General features: G+C 44.4%; 2 protein-coding genes across 2 annotated transcripts in view; one reads left to right on the top strand and one right to left on the bottom strand.

Moving 5' to 3' along the window:
• Positions 1-16,186, top strand: part of hectd4 (HECT domain E3 ubiquitin protein ligase 4) — a 36,088-nt gene extending 19,902 nt beyond the window's left edge. Inside the window, exons 40-76 of the mRNA XM_083979236.1 lie at positions 380-515; positions 702-884; positions 1,021-1,185; positions 1,289-1,458; positions 1,634-1,749; positions 1,875-1,978; positions 2,306-2,467; positions 2,616-2,764; positions 2,903-2,982; positions 3,239-3,402; positions 3,557-3,794; positions 3,938-4,074; positions 4,169-4,295; positions 4,842-4,979; positions 5,083-5,219; positions 5,307-5,467; positions 5,554-5,735; positions 5,828-6,033; positions 6,136-6,266; positions 6,373-6,578; positions 6,671-6,850; positions 7,416-8,815; positions 8,911-9,118; positions 9,226-9,449; positions 9,550-9,695; positions 9,804-9,907; positions 10,060-10,183; positions 10,647-10,837; positions 11,049-11,195; positions 11,375-11,494; positions 11,595-11,750; positions 11,862-11,965; positions 12,276-12,497; positions 12,601-12,767; positions 12,902-13,097; positions 13,249-13,471; positions 13,991-16,186. Of these exons, the coding sequence (XP_083835362.1) occupies positions 380-515; positions 702-884; positions 1,021-1,185; positions 1,289-1,458; positions 1,634-1,749; positions 1,875-1,978; positions 2,306-2,467; positions 2,616-2,764; positions 2,903-2,982; positions 3,239-3,402; positions 3,557-3,794; positions 3,938-4,074; positions 4,169-4,295; positions 4,842-4,979; positions 5,083-5,219; positions 5,307-5,467; positions 5,554-5,735; positions 5,828-6,033; positions 6,136-6,266; positions 6,373-6,578; positions 6,671-6,850; positions 7,416-8,815; positions 8,911-9,118; positions 9,226-9,449; positions 9,550-9,695; positions 9,804-9,907; positions 10,060-10,183; positions 10,647-10,837; positions 11,049-11,195; positions 11,375-11,494; positions 11,595-11,750; positions 11,862-11,965; positions 12,276-12,497; positions 12,601-12,767; positions 12,902-13,097; positions 13,249-13,471; positions 13,991-14,127 (7,141 nt within the window). The 3' untranslated portion in view covers positions 14,128-16,186. The remainder of the gene's footprint in view (positions 1-379; positions 516-701; positions 885-1,020; positions 1,186-1,288; positions 1,459-1,633; positions 1,750-1,874; positions 1,979-2,305; positions 2,468-2,615; positions 2,765-2,902; positions 2,983-3,238; positions 3,403-3,556; positions 3,795-3,937; positions 4,075-4,168; positions 4,296-4,841; positions 4,980-5,082; positions 5,220-5,306; positions 5,468-5,553; positions 5,736-5,827; positions 6,034-6,135; positions 6,267-6,372; positions 6,579-6,670; positions 6,851-7,415; positions 8,816-8,910; positions 9,119-9,225; positions 9,450-9,549; positions 9,696-9,803; positions 9,908-10,059; positions 10,184-10,646; positions 10,838-11,048; positions 11,196-11,374; positions 11,495-11,594; positions 11,751-11,861; positions 11,966-12,275; positions 12,498-12,600; positions 12,768-12,901; positions 13,098-13,248; positions 13,472-13,990) is intronic.
• Positions 16,187-18,193: 2,007 nt separating this feature from the next.
• LOC310990892 (L-serine dehydratase/L-threonine deaminase-like) lies at positions 18,194-20,511 on the bottom strand (the record flags this gene model as incomplete). The annotated part of the gene is made up of 8 exons (XM_083978432.1): positions 20,462-20,511; positions 20,207-20,363; positions 19,947-19,986; positions 19,705-19,844; positions 19,430-19,521; positions 18,737-18,964; positions 18,492-18,616; positions 18,194-18,387 (listed from the first exon to the last, which is right to left on the bottom strand). The coding sequence occupies exons 2-8, from the start codon at positions 20,357-20,359 to the stop codon at positions 18,194-18,196; spliced, it is 972 nt and encodes a 323-aa protein (XP_083834558.1). The 5' UTR covers positions 20,360-20,363; positions 20,462-20,511.
• Positions 20,512-23,686: the final 3,175 nt, after the last annotated feature.

Below are 23,686 nucleotides of genomic sequence, written 5' to 3'. Positions count from 1 at the left end.
ACAACAACAGGTTTAACATTTACGATCGTCGGCCCCGACCATTTTCTGATCAGATTGTCGGGGGAAATTGACTCTTAATACACCTCACACCAGAGGATAATCTCGAAGGATCTGATGAGCCATCAGATAATCGGGCAATTTCTTTCTTTGGTCGGAAGGGGGAAAATCGGACCAAAAACATCCAGATTATCTTCATGTGTGTACCAGACGTTAGATATACGCAAGTTAACATCTCAGTATTCAAAGTAGCTCACATCCCCATTTCAATTTATAGATGGAATATGACCATATGAATATGGAATTTGATCAACACATGCATGTGATCAACATCAATCCTAATTGTGTTTTTTATGTCTCTTCTCAAACCTGCCTTGAATAGGTCGGACCCTGTCAGGCCTTTCATCAGTGGCCATGTCGCCAACAGTATGGCTGCTGAGGTTATCGCTCTGCTGCACAGTCTGCTCACTGCTCCTGAGTCCAACACCGCTCAGATCTGGACAAGCACTGCTGAAAAGGTAAAGACTGTCATGTTTTCTGCTTTTATAGCTTTCATTATACCAGTACTTGGTGCTTGTAACTGATACTGTAATGGGGTCACTGATCATTAGAACTCATAAAAAATAATTTCCACATCTATTTGACCCTTCATGATTCTGCTCCTCATAACCCCTTAATGCTTTTTCCTCTGGGTTTTGTGGTAGGTGCTCTCCAGGGCACTGATGTTTATCCCTCAGCTGGGGAAGTATGCTGAGAGTATTCTGGAAAATGGCAGCAGCAGTGGCAGGAAACTGGCTAAACTGCAGGCCATTGGCAGACAGGCCGTTGCTGCACTCTGTGCCCTCGGAGGCTTCAAAGAAACTATTAAAATCGGCTCTGAGGTCCAGGTTAGTTAAAGGAGAAAATGCGTATTAACTTGTTTGCTAGAATTTCCACCAGTAAAAAAACATCAACATGATATCTTTTTTTTTTTTCATTTGAAAGCAATGAAATGTTAACTGCTGTGATTCCTCCGCTCTGCAGGTGGTAGGTAAAGGGGTACTAGGCAGCGTGGGCATAGTTATGTCCATAAATGAGCAGGAGGGCATCGCTACAGTCAAGTTTCCTTCGTGTGAATACAGGAGAGCTTGCAAAGCCTCAGACATCCTGACTGTACCGATATCACGCCTCTGCACTCCCAGATCTGAAGTAAGAATTCCAGCGTCAAACACAACACAACCTCTTTCTTTAAATAGAAAATAGCTGAATCTCACTCGTGTCTCCCTGTCAACCTTCAACCCACGTCCAACAGGCTCTCCCACTGTATAAGCTCTCAATCACAGAAAAGGTGGTACAAGCAGTGCAGTCCATGCTTTTGCCACAGGAGGGCAGTCTCTCCATTCACACTTCTCTGCCAGCTACAGGAGATGGCTCCAGCCCGGTAATGGCTGCAGTGCGCTTGTTGGCTGAAATCAGAACCAGGTCAGTAGAGATTCATTCATCAAGTAAACTCGTCTGCGAATCATCTGTGCATCTTGACATGAAAGTGATGGACGACTGTGAAATCTGATGATCTAACATTGTCTAAAAATGCTGCAACACACAGCAAAACCATACTTGCATTCAGATCACAAGGTTTTTGCTGCTGTTTTTTTAGGGCCTGCTTGGTGATGGCACAGCTCCTGGAGGATAGCTCTTTCTGTGAAGAGTTTATTCAACAGTGTCCGGCTGCTGTTGAGGTTCTAAACCTGGTTGCCCAGGAGTGCAGCCCTGGTGAGCTTCTACCCAAGCAAATCATTTGCACACTCAAACCTCTCAAATACACTATAATACATTTGATCTGTGACATCACATGCTGTTGTCAGCTGTTTGTGACAGTTTTCTGTCATCCCGTGCAGGAGAGCGCCTCGGCATGGTGGAGGCCCAGTGTGAAAGAGTGAGAATGCTTTACCGGGACTGTGCTCGTCCACCACCTCCCCCTCTGCAGACAGACAGGCGCCAGGTGAGAGTTACCAAATTAAAAGTCCCCCCCTTAATGGGACAAACATGTTCATGTAGCGGAAGACACACGTTATCATGGAACAGAAAAAGCAATAACTGAGATCTTCCCTTGTCAAAGACTTTAATTACGGTCTCGGAATAAAGTGTTGATGGAAAACTACGAAAGTCTGTAGAAATAATAGACAACTGAAGCCAAGATAATTATAGTATGCAAATCTTACATTGTTGCAAGCCTGAACTCATAATGCTCTCAGAAACCTTCAAAGACATTTTGATGTACTGTGATTCTGATTTGTTTGATCTTTCTTTGATGTGCTTGCTGCACCAGCCCAAGGAGATCACTTGGTGTCCATCCAGAGTGTTCCCTCCCGTCCGTGCCTGCATGTTCTCGTCCCGTCTGACGTCTGTCACCTTCTTGGCTGATCCAAGCGCTGGGGGAGGTCTGCCTAGAGGCACTTTCATCTACGCCACCTCTCCTGTTCCAATTCAGGTGGGAAGATCACAATGGAATGCACCGCACACCTGCATTAATGTTTGCTTTCTCAGTTTGTTTGAACACGTATTAAAGCAATAAAATAATTTGCTGATACTTTTGCCCGCCTGCAGTCTCCTATTTACCTTCTTTTCCCCCCCTGCAGGCACCTTCTTTCTACTGGGAGATAGAAATTGTCTCCTATGGAGACTCTGAGGAGGACAGTGGCCCAATTGTGTCCTTTGGTTTTGCCACTGAGGCGGAGAAGAGAGATGGAGCGTGGACCAATCCAGTCGGCACATGTCTGTTTCATAAGTATGTTCAGCAGCATAAATCTGAGAGACTCCATCTCCTTTCTCACTGCTCTGTTTCTGACTCGAGTGCTGACCGCTATCTTTCTCTTTTGTGTCATTGCGTCTCTGTGCGTCTGTCCACTGTCCCTCTGTGTGTCAGTAATGGTAGGGCAGTGCATTACAATGGCTCCAGTCTGCTGCAGTGGAAAAGTGTCAGGCTGGATGTGGCTCTACTTCCTGGTGAGACAGGAGACAAAATATCTTCTTCTCTTTATATAATCTTCATCTCTTTTATTTTGATATAGAAATCCAAACAACAATGTGTGTTATGGATTTGACCTATATTTAACTGGCTGCTTTTTCAAAAAAAAAAAAAACTTTTTGAAAAGTATCTTGCTTCCTCAATTCACGCAAATCCAGTGTTCACATGTTTTAAATATGTCATTACCTGTTAAACATCATAGCTGAGATGTGATCTACATTTCCGTGAACACAGGTGATGTGGCTGGAATAGGCTGGGAGCGCTCCGAGGGCACTCCTCCACCCCCTGGTCAGGCCCCTAAAGGCAGGGTCTACTTCACCTACTGCGGCCAGCGGCTCAGCCCCATCCTTGAGGATGTGGCTGGTGGAATGTGGCCCCTGGTACACATTCAGAAGAAGGTGGGTTTCTGATGGCTAAAATGAAATTGACATTTATATTTACACAGTTGTTATGCTTGAGCAAAATTCAGTTCATCAGATACATGTAACATATATTTTTTTAGGTTTCCCACAAAGTGAATGTGACTGATCTTCTGTTTGTGTTTTTCTATAGAACTCAAAGATCCGTGCCAACTTTGGCAGCCGGCCTTTCGCGTACGCTGAGGGCCAAGCACACAGAAATGCAGCTGACTTGTGTGTGGACCTTGCAGAGGAAATAAGTGCAAATTTTGAAGCACTGCCCTTTGCTATGGCGTCAGACAGTGATAATGATGCAGGTGCAAGTGTTACATCAGACAGTGGCTCCCATGGACCCCCTTGCCGGATTGCAGCTGTTGCCGTTGCTCAGCAACGTATGTCGATGACTTTCATCTCAGATTTAACCAAAATTGTGCATGCTTTAATGTTATTTTTCTAGATTTCTTTGGGGTATCATCTTCTGTTTTGTATCATGTGTTAAATCACCTGTTTCTGTTTGTCTTTCCCTGTGGAGCAGAGTACAACAGTGACCTGTCGTGCCATTACAAAGTGGAGCTGAGCTACGAGAACCTAGTCACCTCCGGGCCTGACTCGCATCCTCCACCTATTGCGGATGATGAGAGTGATGATGAGGATGATGACGATGTTCCAAGGGTAAGTTAGAGGCTTATCCGCGCTGTGTCCAGAAAATGTTGATGTGATGTGTATATTTTATGTTTTATACAATTCAATTTGGATTTGACATTAGGAGGACCACTATGCCCTGCTGGTCAAGGCCTGGGAGACCAAAGTGTTTCCAACCATTCGTAGGCGTTTCCGAAACGAAGCAGAGAGGAAATCTGGATTGGACCAAATCAAAGGAGCTCTGCAACTTGGTAAGAAATGAATGAATATAATGAAAATACAGACCAAAAGTCGAATAAAGCACAGCAAACTACGGTAACAGAAAACGTTTATTCTGACAACATAATTTAATTAAGAGGAGGAAGAAGAGATAAACTGCCCAACATATCCTGAATGATCCTGTCTGAATCTAATCGTGTATCTTCCACAAACAGAATAAAAGTGGATCGCAGTCAGAAAATATTAGTCACAGCATTGCTTGAGCGGAAAAAATGGAACAGCAAATAAATGGAAAATAAAGATTAACTCAATTGTTTAAATGCTTCTATTTATTGACTGATGCTAAAGGTTCACTATCGCAGCATAAAAGTAGATGCTGTCATGAATGTAATCAGAGATGAATTATCCTTCAATAAACTCAGAGCAAGGTAAAGCAATGCTCATAGATAAACATGACAAGAAATTAACTGACAAAAGTTATTAACCTTGTTTATTGAATGAATGGTTTACTGAACTATATCCATTCATGGACGAAGAGAGCTGGAACTGTGTTAACCTCTGCGTTTGAATGGGAACAGGTATGGTGGACATTGCAAGACAGACAGTGGAGTTCCTCTATGAAGAGAATGGCGGTATCCCTCGTGACCTCTACCTTCCTACCATTGAAGATATCAAGGATGAGGCCAACAAGTTCACCATTGACAAAGTTCGCAAAGGTACCACTCAATACAAATTCACACAAATACACACGTTGCGGTGATCGAACCTCAGGATCTGCGTTTTCACTGACCTTGTTTATAATCTGCTTTTTCAACACAGGCCTGACTGTGGTCATCCGCTGTCCCGACAGCAACAACACCAACAGCACCACAGGGGGAACGGCACTGCCCAAGTTTGCAATCCGGGGAATGTTGAAGACCTTTGGTTTGCACGGGGTGGTGCTGGATGTGGACTCTGTAAGTACAACACTCCTAAGTACAATACTTCAGTACCTTTGCTTTATCAATAAACTAACCTTTTAGTGTATGTGTGTGTTTGTTCAGGTGAATGAACTTGTACAGGTGGAGACCTACCTGCGCAGTGAGGGGGTGCTGGTGAGGTACTGGTATCCTATTGAGATGCTGGAGCGCCCACCTGCTGGATCTCGACGCACCGCAGCAAACGGCTTGGTCTCACTGGACAGCAGCAACATTCAGATTCATAGGTGAGTTGATGAGGATGATGCGTGATTTCTCTGCGCTTCTCTCTTCTTGTACTCGCAGTCTCATCTGTGTCACTGCTTTACATCAGGGAGCTGCTTCGCTGCGAGAGCGCCCTGGCCCGGCTCTACTGCCGCATGGCCTTGCTCAACATCTTCGCCCCCAAGAGCCCCCACACCTTCACCCGTCTCTTCCACATACCTGCTATCCGTGACATCACCTTGGAACACCTGCAGCTTCTGTCCAATCAGCTGCTGGCTCCACCCCTCCCTGGTGAGTATCAATTGTGAATATCTTAGTTTCTCAATGTGATGTAAGTGTTTTGTTGTGTTTCTGTGCTAAATGCTCCGCTGTTCTTCCTGCAGATGGCACTATTAGTTCAAGCTCTATCCTGCTGGCCCAGTCGGTGCTTAATAACCTCCAGGGTCAAAGCTGCTCTCCCACAGACCTCTTCTATCAGGGCAACGCTCAGCCCATCCGGGAGTGGTTGACAGTAGCCATCACCCGTGCCTTGCATCAAGGAGAGGAAAGCTTATTGGAGCTCACAAAGCAGATCTGCTGCTTCCTACAGGTCAGCTCTGTTGATCACTGCTTCACTTGAATGAATGAACTCTGCCATCTGTGCCACTTTGTACAGCTGCTAAACTTGTGCTGATTCTATTCATTTCTACAGAATGCGCCAGAGCAGTTCACATCCGAGGAGTTTCCTGTGTCAGAGTCAAAGGTCAGCATGGACGTCAGCTTTCCGGGTGCTGCATTTGTGATTGTATCCTGCAAAGAGAACCAGCTCGGCTGCCGCAAAGAGTGAGTTGCTTGGCTCTCTTATACCAAAGCAATTCTCAATGAATTTACATCTCTTATCATCCATTTTCCTGTTGAATTTTTAAAATTTCTCTTTTCACCCCTTTAGCTCAAGCCTGTACAAGGCTCCCTGGGCTCGAGTCATGGTGTATGGTCTGGGTCACAAAGTGCGTAGAAATGGCCAACTAAATCTGATGGAGGCTGTCTGCTATCCCCTGGATGCTTCACCTACCAACACAGGCCTTACTCCCCCTCCCACTACCAACCAATACCCCTCTGTGATCATACCCACTGATAAGGTCCACATCAAACTGGGTGAGTATCCCAAAAGGCTGCTGCAACTTTGAGTCTAAAAATAACCTGTTAAGGGATAAAAAATAATTAAACATCCCATTTCTTGATTACAGGGGTGTCGCCCCCTCCTGGTGCTGTGCTGGTGCTGCACTCCCTGCCACTGGAGTTTCCTCTGGCCATGGCGTTTGCAGAGCAGCTGTTGACGTGGAAGCTGGGAGAGAACAGTGAGCGGTCAGAGGATGAGCTGGACACGGTGCCCTCGTCTGTGCTGCTGCAGGTGGTCGAACTACTAGGTAGGTTGAACTCCTTTTTCACCACATTCTACAAGTCTAATTTATTAACCTGTTAGTGTGATTTTGTTTTTGTCCTTGGATATTATTCAATGCTGATGTGGTGATTTTTTTATTTTTTTATTTTGAAAGGCAAATTTCCATCACATACATTTATTACAGCCTTAGTCATTCAAGGACATAGATAAAGATGGTTGCAGGAAGTTTTGTGATTTTGTCCATATTGCCCTTCTGGAATTTTCTATTTCGGACTTCTTCTTTTTTTTTAAATAAACCATTTAAATAAAATATTAAAAAAAAAACATACCAGTGAAAATGTCACACTTTGAACATCCAGTCATTTTCCCTTTTTTTTTTTTTTTTTTTTTTTTTTACATCACACCCCTAAGAAAGATCCACATTCTTTCAAGGGCAAAAATGGCTTTTCTGTTTTAAAATATTGTGAGCTGCTTAAACACACATTACTTTTCCCTGATAGCTCCATAAGTCATAGAAGCACTGTGAAAGCTTGTGAGCTAAATAAACATAAATAAACGTTCCCCAAACCCTATTGTGCTTATTGTTTCAGGCGGTTTGCTTTGGACCACTGATCTGGCTCCCTCCATCAAAGAACTCATCTTTCACCTGTTAGCTGAAGTACTGCGGAAGATTCACCACTTGGAGCAGCGCAAGAGCCCAGCTGGCCTCTCCAGCTCCATCGCTCTGCTGCTTAACCCCTGCCTCGCCGTGCTCATGGCCCTGCAGACTGAGCTCAGGAAGCTGTACGACCGGGAGACTCAGGGATGGGCTGCTGGAGGCGCTGGAGCAGGGGGATCTTCATCTGGAGGCATCCCGTTGGCTCTGGGGGCGGAGCAGAGCCGCTTCTCCACCTACTTCCACGCTCTGATGGAGGTGTGTCTGGCTGTGGCCGAGGTGACGCTTCCCCTCAACGTCGGCGGTTCTTCGGTGGGAGCGCTGTCTTCCACCAGCGCCCCCAACCTGAGCGACTCCTCGTCGTCGTCGTCGTCGTCCCCTGGTCAGACGCCACAGAGCCCCAGTCTGCTCTCCAAACGCAAGAAGGTGAAGATGAAGCGCGAGAGAGCGGCGGCCGCGGTGGCGGCAGCGGTGTCTGGGAAACGCGGAAGCGGAGGTGCGCGGTTGTCGGAGAGTGACAGCGCTCTGCTGAACATGGCGGGCAGTAAACCGGAGGACATGCTGTGGTTCCACCGCTGCCTCACTCTCCTGATGATCCTGCGACATCTTGCCAACAAGGACCCACAGGGTTTAAGTGTGACCAGTGATGCAGTGACGGACGCCTGCCAGGCGCTGGTGGGCCCCACCGCCCACAGCCGCCTGCTGGTGCTCTCAGGTATCCCCACGCACCTGGAGGAGGCCGTGGTTCGAAACGCCATCCGCAGGGCTTGCAACGCACACGGTGGGCTCTTCAAAGATGAAGTGTTCATCCCTCTGCAGGAAGAGGACCCCAAGAAGCCAAAAGCAGGAGCCGGGGTTTGTAGCCCTCAGGACGGCAAAGCAGGCCCCGACCCTGAGCGCCCTTTCCCTAACAACGGAGGTCCGGAGAGTCCCGACAGCTCCAGCAGCGTGACTCCAGCTCTGAGCGTGAGCGCCTCAGCCTCTACCAGCCAGACCTCCATCTGCAGCTCCTCTCAGGGAGTCTCCCGCACTGCCAGTGAACTTTCCGTCGATCAGGAGCTGTCAGCCGTTCAACCTCTGACGCCTGCTGCCGCGGGTGCAGCCGTTACATACCCACAACAGGGCCCCCAAGACCCTCAGACTGTCTCTAGTCAGGAGAGTCTGGACACCTCCCTGTGTAGTACTGGAAGCCTGGGGAGTCTGGGCAGCTTGGGGGAGCCTCTCGACAGTGCAGACACGCCGTCGGTGTCAGACGGGGGCTCTGTGCACACGGTCACCTCACTGGAGAGCAATGCAGTCATGGCTCGGCCCATCAAAGGCTATGCTGTCATTGAGGTTAGGGTTAATGCAGAGCACTTTCGTAGATCTAAGATGTTTGATTCTGTTTTGTTCTATTAAAATATGCTAATCATTGTCTTCTTAATTTATAGGTTCGTTCTCGGGCCAAAGTTGAAAAAATCCGTGCCAGTCTTTTCAACAGCAGTGACCTGATTGGTTTGTCTAGTTTGGAAGGCGAAGAGGAGCTCATGGAACTGACAAATGAGGAGATCCTCACAGCCTCCAGTGTTAACCAAAGCCTGTTTGACACACAGGGAAGCTCCGCCCTTGAAGACTACTTCTTGGACAAATCAGTCAGAGGTTGGTTTTTGAATGGATTTTATTTTATTTTGATTTTTTTGCTTTTTCACAGTGATATTAATTCTGCCAATATAAAAATCTTACGTGATGCTTCCCCTTCTTTTAAGGTGACAAGCTTGTGCCTGGAGCACGAGATGTCCTGACGGATATTTTTAAGAGCTGTGTGCACTCGGAGCAGATGCTCAGCCTCACGCCAGCCAAGCCAGTCAAAGTATCTGACATTTACCTCAGCAAAGAGCAGATCAACTCTCAGACGCCTGGCAACCTCCTGCATACTTTCTTCACTAACGTTCGTCCACCCAAGAAAGTGCTTGAAGACCAACTGACCCAGGTACACAGCAAGTGATGTACAGTACAGTAATAGGATCAACTAATAAACTTTATATTGTATGTACCTTCTGGTTTGTCACAATAATGTGTTTTGTATTCAGATTCTAAGGAAGTACGGTACTCCTAAACCCAATAAGAACAAGTACAGCAAGGCAGGAAAAGAGCAGCATCAAGGGAAGGTTGTGAGTACCAAGAGGCCCATCACCAAACCCCCCACCAAGGAAAAGTCTGTGCTTAACAGTGTCAGGTGAGACATTTCCCCACACAACACTTTCAAACAAAAGCATGAGTTTATTTAGATCTACATATTGACATAGTATGAAATAAAACGTTTCTGTTGTCTTGCTTCTGCCAGGACTGCACTGAGTGAGAAGAAGACAGTACTGAAGCCAAAATCTCCAGAGAAATCAAGACCCGATGAGAAAGATGTGGAAAAGTCTCCTGCAAAAAAGACTGAAGGTTGGTATGAAACATTCATCACTGAATACCTTAGTTGATGGATGGTTGTACACAGTGGGATTAACATAGTGTTTACAGAATGTTTCAAGCTAAGGTTGAGTTTGGAAAGCCAGAGCTGTGAGCTGCTTCACATACCACTTTGTTTCCTTTAGTCCCAGAGGAGAAGTATTTGACACTGGAAGGCTTCCATAAATTTGCCGTCGACCGTGCCAAGCAGGACATCCGCAGCGTCTGGAGGGCAATTTTGGCTTGTGGTTATGACCTCCACTTTGAAAGGTGAGAACGTCAGAGCCAGACCACCAGTAACCAGCAGTCTGCTGAAACTGCCACACAGTGGACACTCTTGAAACACAAAATGCTGTTGTTTTGTTGGGAGAAAATGTACGTATCCCTGAAAAAATAATAAACAATAGACAGTTAAAATGCAGTGCCCCATGACATATACAGAGATGTTATGTTTGAGAAGGAAAAACATACAATAGCGTATTAATCTAATACATACTAAAGTTTTTATTTGATTAATTAGAAGTGATGACAAAGCTAATTCAGTATTTTGAAATTGTATTTATTACTTATGTTTTCACCCAAATTATCAACAAAAAGAGATGTAATCTGCATCATATCATTCCTATAATTGTGTTCTAAAATCTATATATTGTATATGTGTTATGTAGTGTGTGTAAAAGCTGTATATACTATGTGGGTTAGGGTTTTTAAAAGCAGCTGTCCTCCCTCCTAGGTGCACCTGTATAGACACTCGTCACGCTCAGAAGGCTTGTAGGAAGTGGAGCTTGGAAATGGATGTGGCATTGGTCCAGTACATCAACAGGCTGTGCCGTCACTTGGCTATCACACCAGCCAGACTACACCCCCACGAGGTCTACCTGGACCCCAGTGACACCGCTGATCCCAGAGTGGCCTCTCTGCTCAGTAAGACACCTGCCTGTGGAGTGAAAGCATGACTGTACACTCACTCACAAGAGATGCAAGTCAACAGAGCCTCTCCTAGTGGCATGATGTTGCAACTCCATTGTACATATTGTCATCCGTAATGTAATACACAGGTTCTGACATAGAGGGTTCATTTAATTTGGCTGTGTAGTGTTGTTGGCTACATATATAACATTTTGTGTGTTTTCAGATGTACCTGTGGAGAGTCTGCGTTTGCGTTTCGCTCTGCTGCAGTCCCTCAACAACACACTGGAGAGTTTCTTTCTGCCACTCGTGGAGCTAAGACAGACACAAACCTATCAGAACAGCATTGCAGCGCTGTTGTGTGAGGCCAAAGGTGAGTAGGGTCTCAGCACAGATCTAGAAGGTTAATGGGACAAGGCCTGACAATGTGGGCCATGTTTGTGAGCTGTGACTGTATCAGTGTATTGACCTATTTAAGAAACTCACTTAGTGGTCTAAAACAGTGTGAATGTGATCAGATCTCATCTTTTCTTCTCTCCTCGTTTGTTCCAGGTCTAATCTTCTATGACACCAAGGTCACAGTAATGAACCGAGTACTCAACGCCACAGTACAGCGAACAGCTGACCACGCTGCCCCTGAGATTACACTGGACCCTCTAGAGATCGTAGGAGGTAGACATCCCCTTTACTTGGTTACATGTTTATGTTTTTTTCCCCAGTTTCATATCACATGTACTGGTTCTTTGTAAACACTCTGACATGTGTCTTTCAGGTGAGATCAGATCTTCAGAGAACACCTATTTCTGCCAGGCAGCTCGCCAGCTATCGTGCGTACCTTCGTCCCAACTCTGTGTGAAACTGGCAAGTGGAGGAGACCCGACCTACGCCTTCAACATCCGCTTCACTGGAGAAGAAGTTCATGGCACAAGTTAGAAGTTCTCCTTCACATCTTGATCTGTACTGCCTCCCAGTGCTTCACTTGTCAAAATGTTTTTCTTTTTCAAACGTAACTGTAGCTGTGATGGATCTGTCTCTCCAGGTGGCTCCTTCAGACACTTCCTATGGCAGGTGTGTAAGGAGTTACAGAGTTCAGCTCTTTCTCTGCTGCTCCCCTGCCCCAGTGCTGCAGCCAACCGGAACAAGGTAACCTTTATCACTAACTGATACGTTTTCAGTCCGTCTTGTTTGTGACACTCGAGTTTCTTTAAAACAAGACATACACTGAACATCCTGCAGTAAAGATTAGCCTGATGCTGCCTTTCCACACAATTTTTTTTAACTTTACTGCAAAATGTTTTGAGTTTGAATAAGTTGAGAACAGAAACAACACTACAGATTGTTCTGTTAATATCATAATCCCAAGACTATAGCTGCTCCATGAATATTATCTGGCAAAACAAAGTTAATCAGACAGGAAGTGGTGTGATTCATAGTTATGTTTTGCTTTCCTCAGGGGAAGTACATCCTGACGCCATGCCCTATAAGCTACTCAGAGGAGCAGTTGTTGCACTTCTTTGGTCAGCTTCTGGGAATAGCCATCCGTGCAGACGTGCCACTTCCCTTGGACCTGCTCGGCTCCTTCTGGAAGGGATTGGTGGCTGAGCCCCTCGACCCCGAGCAGGACCTGCAGGAAGCTGACGTGCTCACCTACAACTACGTCAAGAAGTTCGAAAACGTAAGCGACGGCACCCTGCTCCTGATGCGATCGACTTGTTTGCTGACTTTTTAGGCTCTGTTTTTTTTTGCTAAATCAATGCTGCCTTCATCTGACACCGCAGGTGAGCGACGAGACGGAGCTGGAGGCTCTGTGTGCCGAGATCTCCTCCCAGCACCATTCAGGAGAAAGCCCGGACTCCCCCAGCCGACCCTGCTGCACCTTCACCTACATCACTATGACTGGTGAGGAGGTGGAGCTTTGTCAGGGAGGCCGCAACCTCACTGTCAGGTACAGGGAAACTAATCCTAATCTTTTATTTTCCTATAGATGTCTTGTCTATATTCCTATTCTTCAAAATTGTATCTACCCAGCACATTGGTATGTCCTCGCTCTGGATGTGTTGTATGCTTCTTTATTTTAAGCTGGGAGAACAAGGATGTGTATGCGCGGGCCGTGCGGAGTCTTCGTCTCAGGGAGCTGGAGAACGTGGAGTGTATGACGGCGGTGCGTGCAGGTCTGGGCTCCATCATTCCTCTGCAGCTGCTCACCATGCTCATCCCCCTAGAGATGGAGCTGCGCACCTGCGGCTTGCCTTACATCAACTTGGAGTTCCTCAAGGTACGGCTTCAATTTGTGTGAGATCTTACTTTGAGAGATTTGTTATAAAGGGCTTTGTGTTACTCAGTAGGTTCGACATGTTCTTTTCATTGCTATAATGGAAAGTTAGTTTTAATCAAATGTGATTTCACCCTGCTCCGTCTTTCTGCAGGCTCACACCATGTATCAGGTGGGTCTGATGGAGACAGACCAGCACATTGAGTTCTTCTGGACCGCTCTGGAGATGTTCACTCAGGAGGAGCTCTGCAAGTTCATCAAGTTTGCCTGCAACCAGGAGCGCATCCCCTTCACCTGCCCCTGCAAGGACGGGGGGCCCGACACTGCCCACGTCCCCCCATACCCGATGAAGATCGCCCCTCCTGATGGAGCTGCAGGTAATGGCTAACGAGGCTTCAGCCGCGCTGCGATTGGACACGAGGGCCGCTATCTCTGTGCAATGTTCTTCTTAGTGCTGTTGGTGCAGAAACTACTGATAGTGATTATCAAAGCAGCTTAGATCGTCTTGCAACCACAGACAGACTCTGAACACGCTGTTTTTCAATGTTTTTGTAAATTAGTACTGTAGATGTGTGTCATGGGATATACTCGGCAGTTCCATGCAGGAAGACACAGTGTTGGTGTTTCTGATACTGTCTGTGATCTTCACATTCACAGAAGTGCGATCTGTCCGAGTGGCTATTTTAAGTCACAGGCAAAAAGCAGTCCTCTGTAGATAAGATACTGTAGGTTAACACTTTTACTCACTTATCAGCAGATAAGCGTATTATCATTTGCTACAGAGTCTTCTGGCCTGTCTGCAGAGCCATGAGAAACTCCAGTGGTAAACATACATAACAAGACTCATTATGGAAGAGCAGCACTCAGTGATCTTGTCGTTTCTCCCCTCTCTCCAGGTCAGCCAGACTCGCGCTACATTCGTGTGGAGACCTGTATGTTCATGGTGAAACTGCCCCAGTACACCTCCTTGGATGTGATGCTGGAGAAACTGCGATACGCCATCCACTACCGCGAGGATCCTCTCAGCGGCTAAGAAAACTTGACAACCCGACATTCCCCCAGCGTATATACCTGTCTCCACCCCACACCCCCCACTCTTACTTTTGACCCCCGCCTCCCTTTCTCCCCCCACACTCCTGGACCTTCCTCTGACAAAGACCCTTTCACTCTGCTGCTCCAACAAAACCACAAAGTCTATTCAACTTTTATTTAAGTTGCCCATTAATGTTTTGCATGTTTTTCCCTGCTTTTTTTAAACATTTTTATTGCAGTTTACATAAATACTATGTTTCATGATAATGTTTTTTTTTTTTTTTTTTTAGGAATTCAGGGAAGATAATCTGAATTTACACTGACACAGGTAACAGGTGTCTCTGTTCTGGATGCACTGAATATGAGGATGGCATTGAAGTGAAACAACTGTGACACCATTATTTAGTTTTTTGTGTTCACCTTTCCCTTTCCCCTTTACTTTAACAGAGGGTTTAACGAGGTTCAGTCAAGTTCTGTGAATCTAACAACTTAACACGATGACTTCATATCAGCACTTTACAGATGCAAGTTCAATTCATGATCGCTGAACTCTCAAGTGTTGTCTCAGCTAAACTAGCTCTACTCTGAGTTGTTAACTGTAAAGGCAACAAACAAGCTGTTATTCTCCTGTTGCTTAACCTCGCTGCCTCCCTCTGATGTTCTGAAACATGCCTTTGCTGTACAGTAGGAGCCTCTCTCTGGAGAGCGATGCTGGTTGGTGCGTGATAGGACAAACCCGAATGATTTTCACGGAATTATTATCTGACGTTATGAGACGGAGGTACGACTACTACCAAAAAAAAAGGAAACGTGATGCTGCCTATTTTTTTGGCCATGTCAGCTATGAGCAGGCAGAAGATGTGAACAAGTGCTGTACAGGATATTATGTAGTTTTACTGCCTGTTTAAAAAAAAATATGAACTGCTAATGGACAAACTAACTTATGCCTATATAAACTGAATACATTTTATTCAAGTCTCTGAAGAGAGGGTATTTAAGTCATGTACAAAAAGTCATATTAATCTATTAGTTTATGAAATTGCTCTTTGATTTTCTCGATATCCAAGTAGCTGTGGTCGCATGGTAGGTCAGGTAGAGTGGACGATAAGAGAGGCCTGCTGGTTCTGAAGAACTTTACATTTCAGGTTTAAGAAACCAGCGTTGGTTTGTGAAAGTGGGAAGGAGAAGATGTTCTCATGAGCTGCTCTCCCACATTGTTTGTGTGCTACTGCTACTGAATGTGCAACAGATCCCACCTCCCCCCTTGTTCCCCAACATACACAATCTACACACACACTGGGGAAGGGGGCGGTGGATTATCTTGAGTTCTGCCTTTTCATAGTCTTCTTTAATGAAAGATAAACAGGATTCTGCTGTTTTTGTTTTTTTATTTTATTTTATCCATAACCAAATGTTTAGCTTTGTAAAAATGAAATAGAAAAAATGTAAATAGACTGAAGTTATGTTTGATGGCAGTTTTTATTAATTGCTAATTCACTTCACCTTATAATTTTTGTTTTTGGTTTGCACTACTCTTCCAAGAAAAGATTCTAAAATGAGCAAACTAGGTGATGTCTGTTGGATATCCAGTTTGTTGTGTTGTTATTTTTTATGAACTTTGGAAATACCAGTAATCTTATCACCTTTGTCTTGTACTCAGATGGAATCAATTTCTTCTACTCATGGTGAAACATGTTTTCTTGTGTGAGTAAAATCGCCATTTTACTTGGATAGAACTGAAAAACAACAAAATTGATATTTGACACGTATTGGGTTGTTGAATTGCTTGCGACTTTTGGTTTTGGTTCAGTTCTTTTGAAGGGTGATATACCGCTGCTAACAGGGACGCTCTCTCTTCTACTTCCTCCCGCGGCGGGGGGAGTGGATAAGGTTAGAAAAAGGACATATCCATACAAAGAGGTGTTGCGATAAAAAAAAAAAATGTGTGCTGTACATTTACTTGATATTTATTACAATTATTTATGGTTGCATTAACTTAACTTTTACTGTCTTACCTCTGCACATCAGAAACTTAACATATCTAAAATGGATTATACAGATGTAAAGAATCAGATGGCATTTGAGATTTCTGTGTCACAATAAAGAAATGTCTTCATGTACAAAACACTGTTGGACTGTGCTGCTTCATGGGTTTTACATGTTGTTTCGGATAAACATCCAGAGTGGTTGGAGAAAACACGTCAAACTGGTGTTTTCTACTGCAAAATGGGCCATTTGCCATTTGACACGGGCTAGTGGTCCGCACAGACAATGACTGTTTATCATGATGAATGATGCGTTTGAAGCATGTTTTGTCTCCTTTCGGACATGCTTTTTATGTAAGGCCCCACAACCAACTCTGGTTACATCACTACTGGCTGTAAACCAGACACCTTTTCAAAGCAGCAAGTGCTGGGCCAGGCCAGTTCGAGCTGGATCTCCAGTCACTGCTCACTGAGTCACACTATCCCCTCAGCTCCATTATGTGCTAGATTCAAGGGGAACTACATACAGCTGTAGAAGTGGTGTTTAAAACAGTGACTGGTTCCCAAAGCAAAACTGTTTCATCAGCAGCAAATTTTATGCATTTGGTATTTCTATGTTACACTGCACACTCACTTTATATGGTTGATGTATTATGTGTATGGCTCACCCAGCTGAACTGTACAGTGACCTGTCACTCATAACAGTGTGGCTTCTATACATTGGATTATTTAATAATAATAATAATAATAATAAGATCAGTCTAACACCTTATATTTCAGAGTAAGAATTAAGGATAAGGTTTCTAATTTTTTACAGCAGCTCCACACATTAGCTGAGGGTATTCCAGGAATGTCTCCAGCATGTTGACTAGTCTCCTTCAAAAGAGCCAGTCATCTGTCCCTCACGTACAGCTGTCCCCCTCTTTCTTTCTGTCACAAGGGCCCTCCACCCTTGCGTCTGTGACCACCAGACCAATGTGCAGCTTGGAAATGTGCCACATCCCTAACGACCCAGCCAATTGAGCGCCCCGGAGGCCAGTGTATTCAAAAGGAAATGTTACGTTTGCTGTGCTCATGCGACATGTGACTGACCCAGTAACAGCTTCTTTAGCAACCTAAAGGTCTCGACCTGGCTGCAGTATGGTGTAAGAGTGTAACGTAATCCTCACTCGAGGAAGGACATGAACACATGCTCTCTGAGCTGACTGAATTCACTCTGCTTAATGAAAAGTTAGAGGTCAACTTTAAAACTTTTTGATTTACTTCATTCATAGTTGATCATAATGGATTGCAGCTGCTCAAGGATGTGATTGTGAGTGTGTTGGGCCTGCCAAAGCACTCCCTGAGGTGTAAGGAACTTGACTGAATTGTTGTCCAATAAATAAATAAATGGTGTGGAAGAGATTGAGATTAAGTTGGAGCTCAAATAATAACTTTATGCCTTAAGCAACCTTTTATATCCAAGGACATATGTATATAGCTATTATATATGTATGCAATGCATATATCTTATCAGTTTATACACCAATATGATGCATCTACAACAAGCTAATATCATCTTGGTGGATTTATCATTTGATATAGGAAGTCAACAGAAGCCAGAAGTGCATTCGTGATATATAGTATGATTCCTCATGTTGCGGAGAAGTGGTTCGATCTGTTCTTTATATGCCATGTTCATTCAGGACTGACAAACTGTCAGTGCAGGAAAATCATTATCTGGGCAGAATATTCAGAAACATAATTTATTCATTTTTAAATACATTTCAAAAGTACAAAAGCGGAAGAACATTTTACAAAGCAAGCATGCTAAATACAAACGTGAATGCAGCCAAAATGTGCCAGTCTATAGAGCTCTCTCTTGTCACAATCTACCTCCACCAGAGCAGCATCACAACTACAACATTTTCAAAAGATAAAAATCCCTTCAGCTGCTCCCCCTCACATTTGTTAGTCTCAAGAGGTTTTCACAGTGTGGAATGATTCAGTCAGTGGAGCACGTCAACAATGGGATTTAAGGATTGAGACCAACTGACGGAGGAAAAGAATAAAGGTCAGAAAGACCCGAGGTAGTCGGCTGTGCTAGATAATACCAAGCTGTTTTTTCAGCCTCCACAATTGCCCCATGCTGATGTTGTTGCCTCCGCACACCACAATGACCACGGGGCCGAGGTTCCGTGCCAGCTTGCCCTCATCCTGCAGCCTTTTGATAATACCACTGTACACAGCTGCCAGCGCGGCGCCACAGGCCGGCTCCACCAGGACCTTCTCGTCATCTGCAGGAGGTGAAGATACCAGAGATCAATTTCCATTCTAATTTTCTTTTTTTTTTGCCATTTTAGATCCATTGTACATCTGTCCAGGTGTGTGTTCTACTCACCGACAAAGTGTTCAACAGCTTTTACAGCCTCCTGGTCTGTGACGACCTCTGAGAAAACTGTGTGCTCCTGCACCAGTTTCATGGTCTGTGCAGAGACCCGTGTCAGGCCCAGAGTGGTGGCAATACTGGGGAGGACGGTGAAATGTGGAGGTGTTAAAGCGGAGGTAACATACACAAATAGCCTACTACACAGTGTCATAATTTGGGGGCGTGGTAGCATAAGGATTAGGCCATATATACAATACCTGGTAATTGCAGGCAAAGTGACCAACTTCCCCGCCTTCATGGCTGCATTGAGGCTGTGCGCTCCCACGGTTTCCATTGCTACGATGGGTACGTCAGCCCAGTCAGCACGACGCAGGCCCTCCACCACTCCGTTCAGTAGGCCCCCACCTCCCACTGACAGCACTATGGCTCCTGGCTTCTCCCTCAGGTCTTGCTCCAGCTCCTTCACCAGAGATGTATGTCCTTCCCTGCACACACACACACAAACACATGCGTCAGTTGACTTTCTGTCTGAAATGCAAAGGCATCGTAAAATGCTGCTCTTATCTGACTGTAAGTAGCCTGTGATGTCAGTAATTTATGGCTGTGTTTAACTATCCGAGTGTGACGTCTAATGTGTAAATGAATTATGTGACAGCCCCTCAAAGTTATCCCTGTGATAAGATACAGTGTCTCTGATGCAACGCCGCCCCTTTCACTGTTCTTTACATGAGTGATAATGACAGCGTATGATATGACAGGTGCTGCTATCTGTCGTTTGTGCTTCGTAATAACAAGTTCATTTCCCTTAGCGTAGAGAAGAGACTGTCTTATCACTGTCTGTCCCTCAGAACCCTGATGTCATTAGAGATTACTATCCAAGAATTTCTTCAGCGAGCACACAGTGATGATGACACAGTCTCTGAGGGACAGACACACTGACACTGTCTTACCAGATCAGGGGGTCATCAAATGGAGAGATGAAAATCCAGCCAGGGTTATTTGCCACAAGCTGTTGTCCATATTCGATGCTTTCATTTAGAGCCTGACAAAGACAAGACATAATTTTGTTCAGTCTGTATCACAGTTATTTAAAGATTGCATAAATATAAGAAAGTAATGGTATACATGAAAGATGCAACCAGAGTTCTTTCATTTAGACTCAGCAGGGGAGCAATGTAATATTAACGGTGTGAAGAATGCAGTTAACAACATGCAGTTAACTAACCTTTCCATGGATGACCACAGTGGCCCCCTCATCCTTCAGTCTCTCCACTGTGAGATTTGGTGTGACACTTGGAACTACTATGGTGGCAGGCACCCCGAGCTGACGGGCAGAATAAGCTGCTGCCATACCAGCATTTCCTCCTGTTGGGACCAAAAGTGTCAAAGGTTACATCCTCACACCAACAAAGACAACTTTAGAATTGATTTTCTTTTTCTTCTTTTCTTTCTTGCTTCGGTGCTCACCTGAACAGCAGACAAACCGCTCACACCCTCGCTCTGCCCACTGTATGAAAAAATTACAAAACAAAAAACAGACATTAGAGTCAAGATTCACAGTAACACGGTGTTCAGATTAGAAATTACAAACTCAAACTGGTCCATACTGGTTCCTCTGGGTCTATTACCAACCATCTCAGCCTCAGCTTCATCAATACTAACACCTCTTCAATGACAAGACTACACCATGAAATCACATCATCCCAGGAGAGGAGAAAATGACTCACGGTTTTGCAGAGGTGACCAATGCCCCTGATCTTGAAGGATCCTGTGGGCTGAGATGAGTCCAGCTTGAGGTAAACAGGGGTTCCAGCCACTTTGGTCAAGGCCAGGCTCTGCCTCACTGGTGTGGCTACGTGGAGAGGTTGCTGGGTCTTCATCTTGCTGTGGAAAAAAAAAAAAGAAGAAATCATTAATTAAAAAAAGACACATTTCCAAATGCAATCATTCAGGGTGATTATTTCATGCTTGTTTCAACTTACCAGACTTGGGTGGAAGACAGGAAAACAAGCTGCTTTGTAAATAATGATCCCAAAAGTCCTTATTTCTTATCCTCTTGCAGCTCAAGTACATATATACCTGCTTATGTTGTGGGCTCGGCAAAAGAGGCCCACTGGCCGACCAATCAGCGTGAGGCATGCTGCAGCCGGACCCTCCCAGTTGTCGTAAGGATGAGTCGGAGTGAAGGATGAATGAAATTCCACCCACTGAATTTCCCTTCATTTGTCCGGACAACAAACAATTTCCCTGTCTGATGTAAGCTGGGATGTTCACCAGTCACCACCGCTACGGCTGGAAGGACCGGTGCAGTTAGAGAGAGAGAAAACAAGATGTCTAATCACCTCGTCATGTCATTAAGTCCTAATATATATATAGCCTATATTTTAATGATTTCTGCTTTGATAGAGAGCTCATTGAAAACATGTGTGCCCCATATTCTTCGTTGCATAATTTCCACCCTCATCTCGCCTCCTTTGAGACCTCCCATGGCATGTTTTCACACGATGTCCTTTGCATGTTCTCTCCCCTCTAAAGGAATTGCTCACACCGCTGGCATTACCAAAAGAGTCACTACTATTTTGGCCCAGATCTTCGGCTACCAAAAGCGGCCTCCGTGTGGACGGCTCAAACCTGACTGAGCCGGCGTTCCAACGCAGAGCTGCACCCTCGATCCGTAAAGGAAAGTGCTATAAAATCGCTGTCTGTCAGGTTTGAAAATAGGTAGGCCTACATAAAAAGTTTTAATAGCATACAGTGGGTTTAAATGTTGACTGTATCTTTACCCCCTGACCTGGGAGTCTTATTTCTCCAAGATCATTTGAAGCAGCCAACATCAACTTAAAGTAAAGAGGATGACCACACGTCTCACACTGGCTCTCTAAGCTGTTAAATTGCAAATGGTAGTAAGTGATGTAAAGACAATAATCTGATCATGTGTACAGTATGTTTATGTATACCGGTAACTTCATAAAAGTATGTTTTATTGCCTTGTAACCTGTATTCTTATAGGTATAATTAGTGTAGTGGTCTACTTGGTGACCCCTGCCTGCCCCCTGATCACTATTATCTGACCCACTGCAGGGCCAGAGCCTGGGGTGAGGCTAAACTGCACCCATTGCTATAAACCCAGGGTGGTCTATAGTCCAGTCATTTTATGAAAAAAGGTTGAACAAATTGCAACAGGAGCAAACTCAACAGATTTTATCTCAACATGTCCTGAATTCCATTAGGGGAAAGTTTCGAAAAAGACCAAAATATAGCCCATGATATGCCTAATTATTTTTCTCATGTGAATAGGGTAACATTTTTAATCATTCAATATGACCATGAAAATTACCGGGTATTGCAAGTTTTTTCATATTGGTACCACCACAGCACCTTTATAGTATATACCCGTGCAGTCGAAACGATGGGATTCATGCAAATTTATGCAAACGTCCCCATGTTAACAAACAATTAAAAAAAAAACTTGTACATTTTTTTGTTTGTTTTAAGTAATCATCTGAGTAATTTTCATGGAGATATCTAAAGCTTAAAAATGTTACCCTATTCACATGAGAAAAATAATTAATAGGCGTATGAACGGGCTATTTTCGAAACTTTCCCCTAATGGGATTCTTCTGGGCTTTTTTCCCCTCACTCAGGACATGTTGATGATACAAAATAAGTTGAGTTTGCTTCTGTTGCAATTTGTTCAAGGATGACCCCCATTTTGGCTTAAAATGACTGGACTATTATTCTGGCTAACATGGCCCACAGTTTGGACAGTAATATAGGCTAGCATAACAGTAATACAACTTTTGAGGAAACACTACACATAACTTATGATTTACACAAAAACACTTTTACTGTAAGACCATTCCAACACAATGTTAATGGCATTATTAATTTAAAATGAACAAATTTGTTGTGGACAACATTGGTAGGTAGTCTAACTTTCGCCCATTTGAAAATTTCGTCTATTTACATCAATGTTATCGAAAATATCACATTATTATGGTATTAATTATTATGGTTCATGTGCAATTATCAGCTTGTATGCACTGACATTTTATGCATTCACCTCACATAATATTTTTTGTTCTCAACCATACAGTATATTCTCAACCTGCCATATGTCAACCTGCAAGCAGAGTGGGCCATGTCTGAGGCCCCGCCCAGAGCGATTGTGGCCACGCCCACCCACACTGCTCGCTCGCGCTCGGTTGACAGGTGTAACGCGCTAACCAATCAGTACCGTGTGTGGCGGAAGAAACCCCGGGCAGACACACACAGCAGTGTGTCTGGGCCTCAGTCAGGTGTTTACTGGAAGTTTATTTTGCATCAAACTCGTCGACTAGCAGATATACTGTACCGAAGTGGTGAGTGTTGTGTTGGTTGTTATCTTGTAACTGACAGTGGCTCACAGTGTTAGCGGCTGTGCTAATGCTAATTCTTGGTCTGGTACTGACAGGGCTTAGGTTACCTGTGAAGGTGCATCACAGGGAAGATGTCAAACTAAATGAGGAGTCTTGTAACTAAAATTGGCGACTAGCTCAGGTGTAACAATTAACATCTTGTTGTTGCCAGCTCAAGCTGCCTAACTGGCACACTAGCTGGTAGTCAACAAACCAGTAACGTTATCTGGTGGTGAACCAATTTTTGATAGATAGCCTACATTATCAGTGATTTCCAAAACTGTGCTGAAATATTTTCCATACTAAAATAAAAAATCATGCCATACAGGCCAGGGTTAAACATCTAAAGTTAGGCCTAAATTTTACCTCTGTTTTTTGAAAACATGAAGCTTGATAGGAGCCCTGCTAGGACTGAAAGAGCCATTTCTGATTTCTTTACTGTAGCCTACTAGAAAAGAATTCACCATGCAAATCTCTAACGTAAACATATTGAATTTCTATGTATGAAATATGTGCATTTAGCTACATACAATACAATCATATCGTATGTAAAACCTATTAGCCTACATACCCTACAATAGGAATTGGAACAGTTTCATATCAGCCTATGTTTTATTGCCATGTAACATGGTGGCATGCAGCACGCAGTTCAAAAGATTTAATTGTGTTTTCATTGAATGTTTTTTCTGACGAATGGACAGTTCCCACTTTGTTGCCCAACCAAAGACCCAGGCTCAACCCTCAAGTACTGTACGTACTGTCATTCATGTAAATTGTAAAATTTAAGCCTGGTGCTGGTGACCTGTTCAC

This window comes from Trachurus trachurus, assembly GCF_905171665.1.
Source record: "Trachurus trachurus genome assembly, chromosome: 9".
NCBI lineage: Eukaryota > Metazoa > Chordata > Actinopteri > Carangiformes > Carangidae > Trachurus > Trachurus trachurus.
This window is presented reverse-complemented; position numbering and strand designations above follow the sequence as displayed.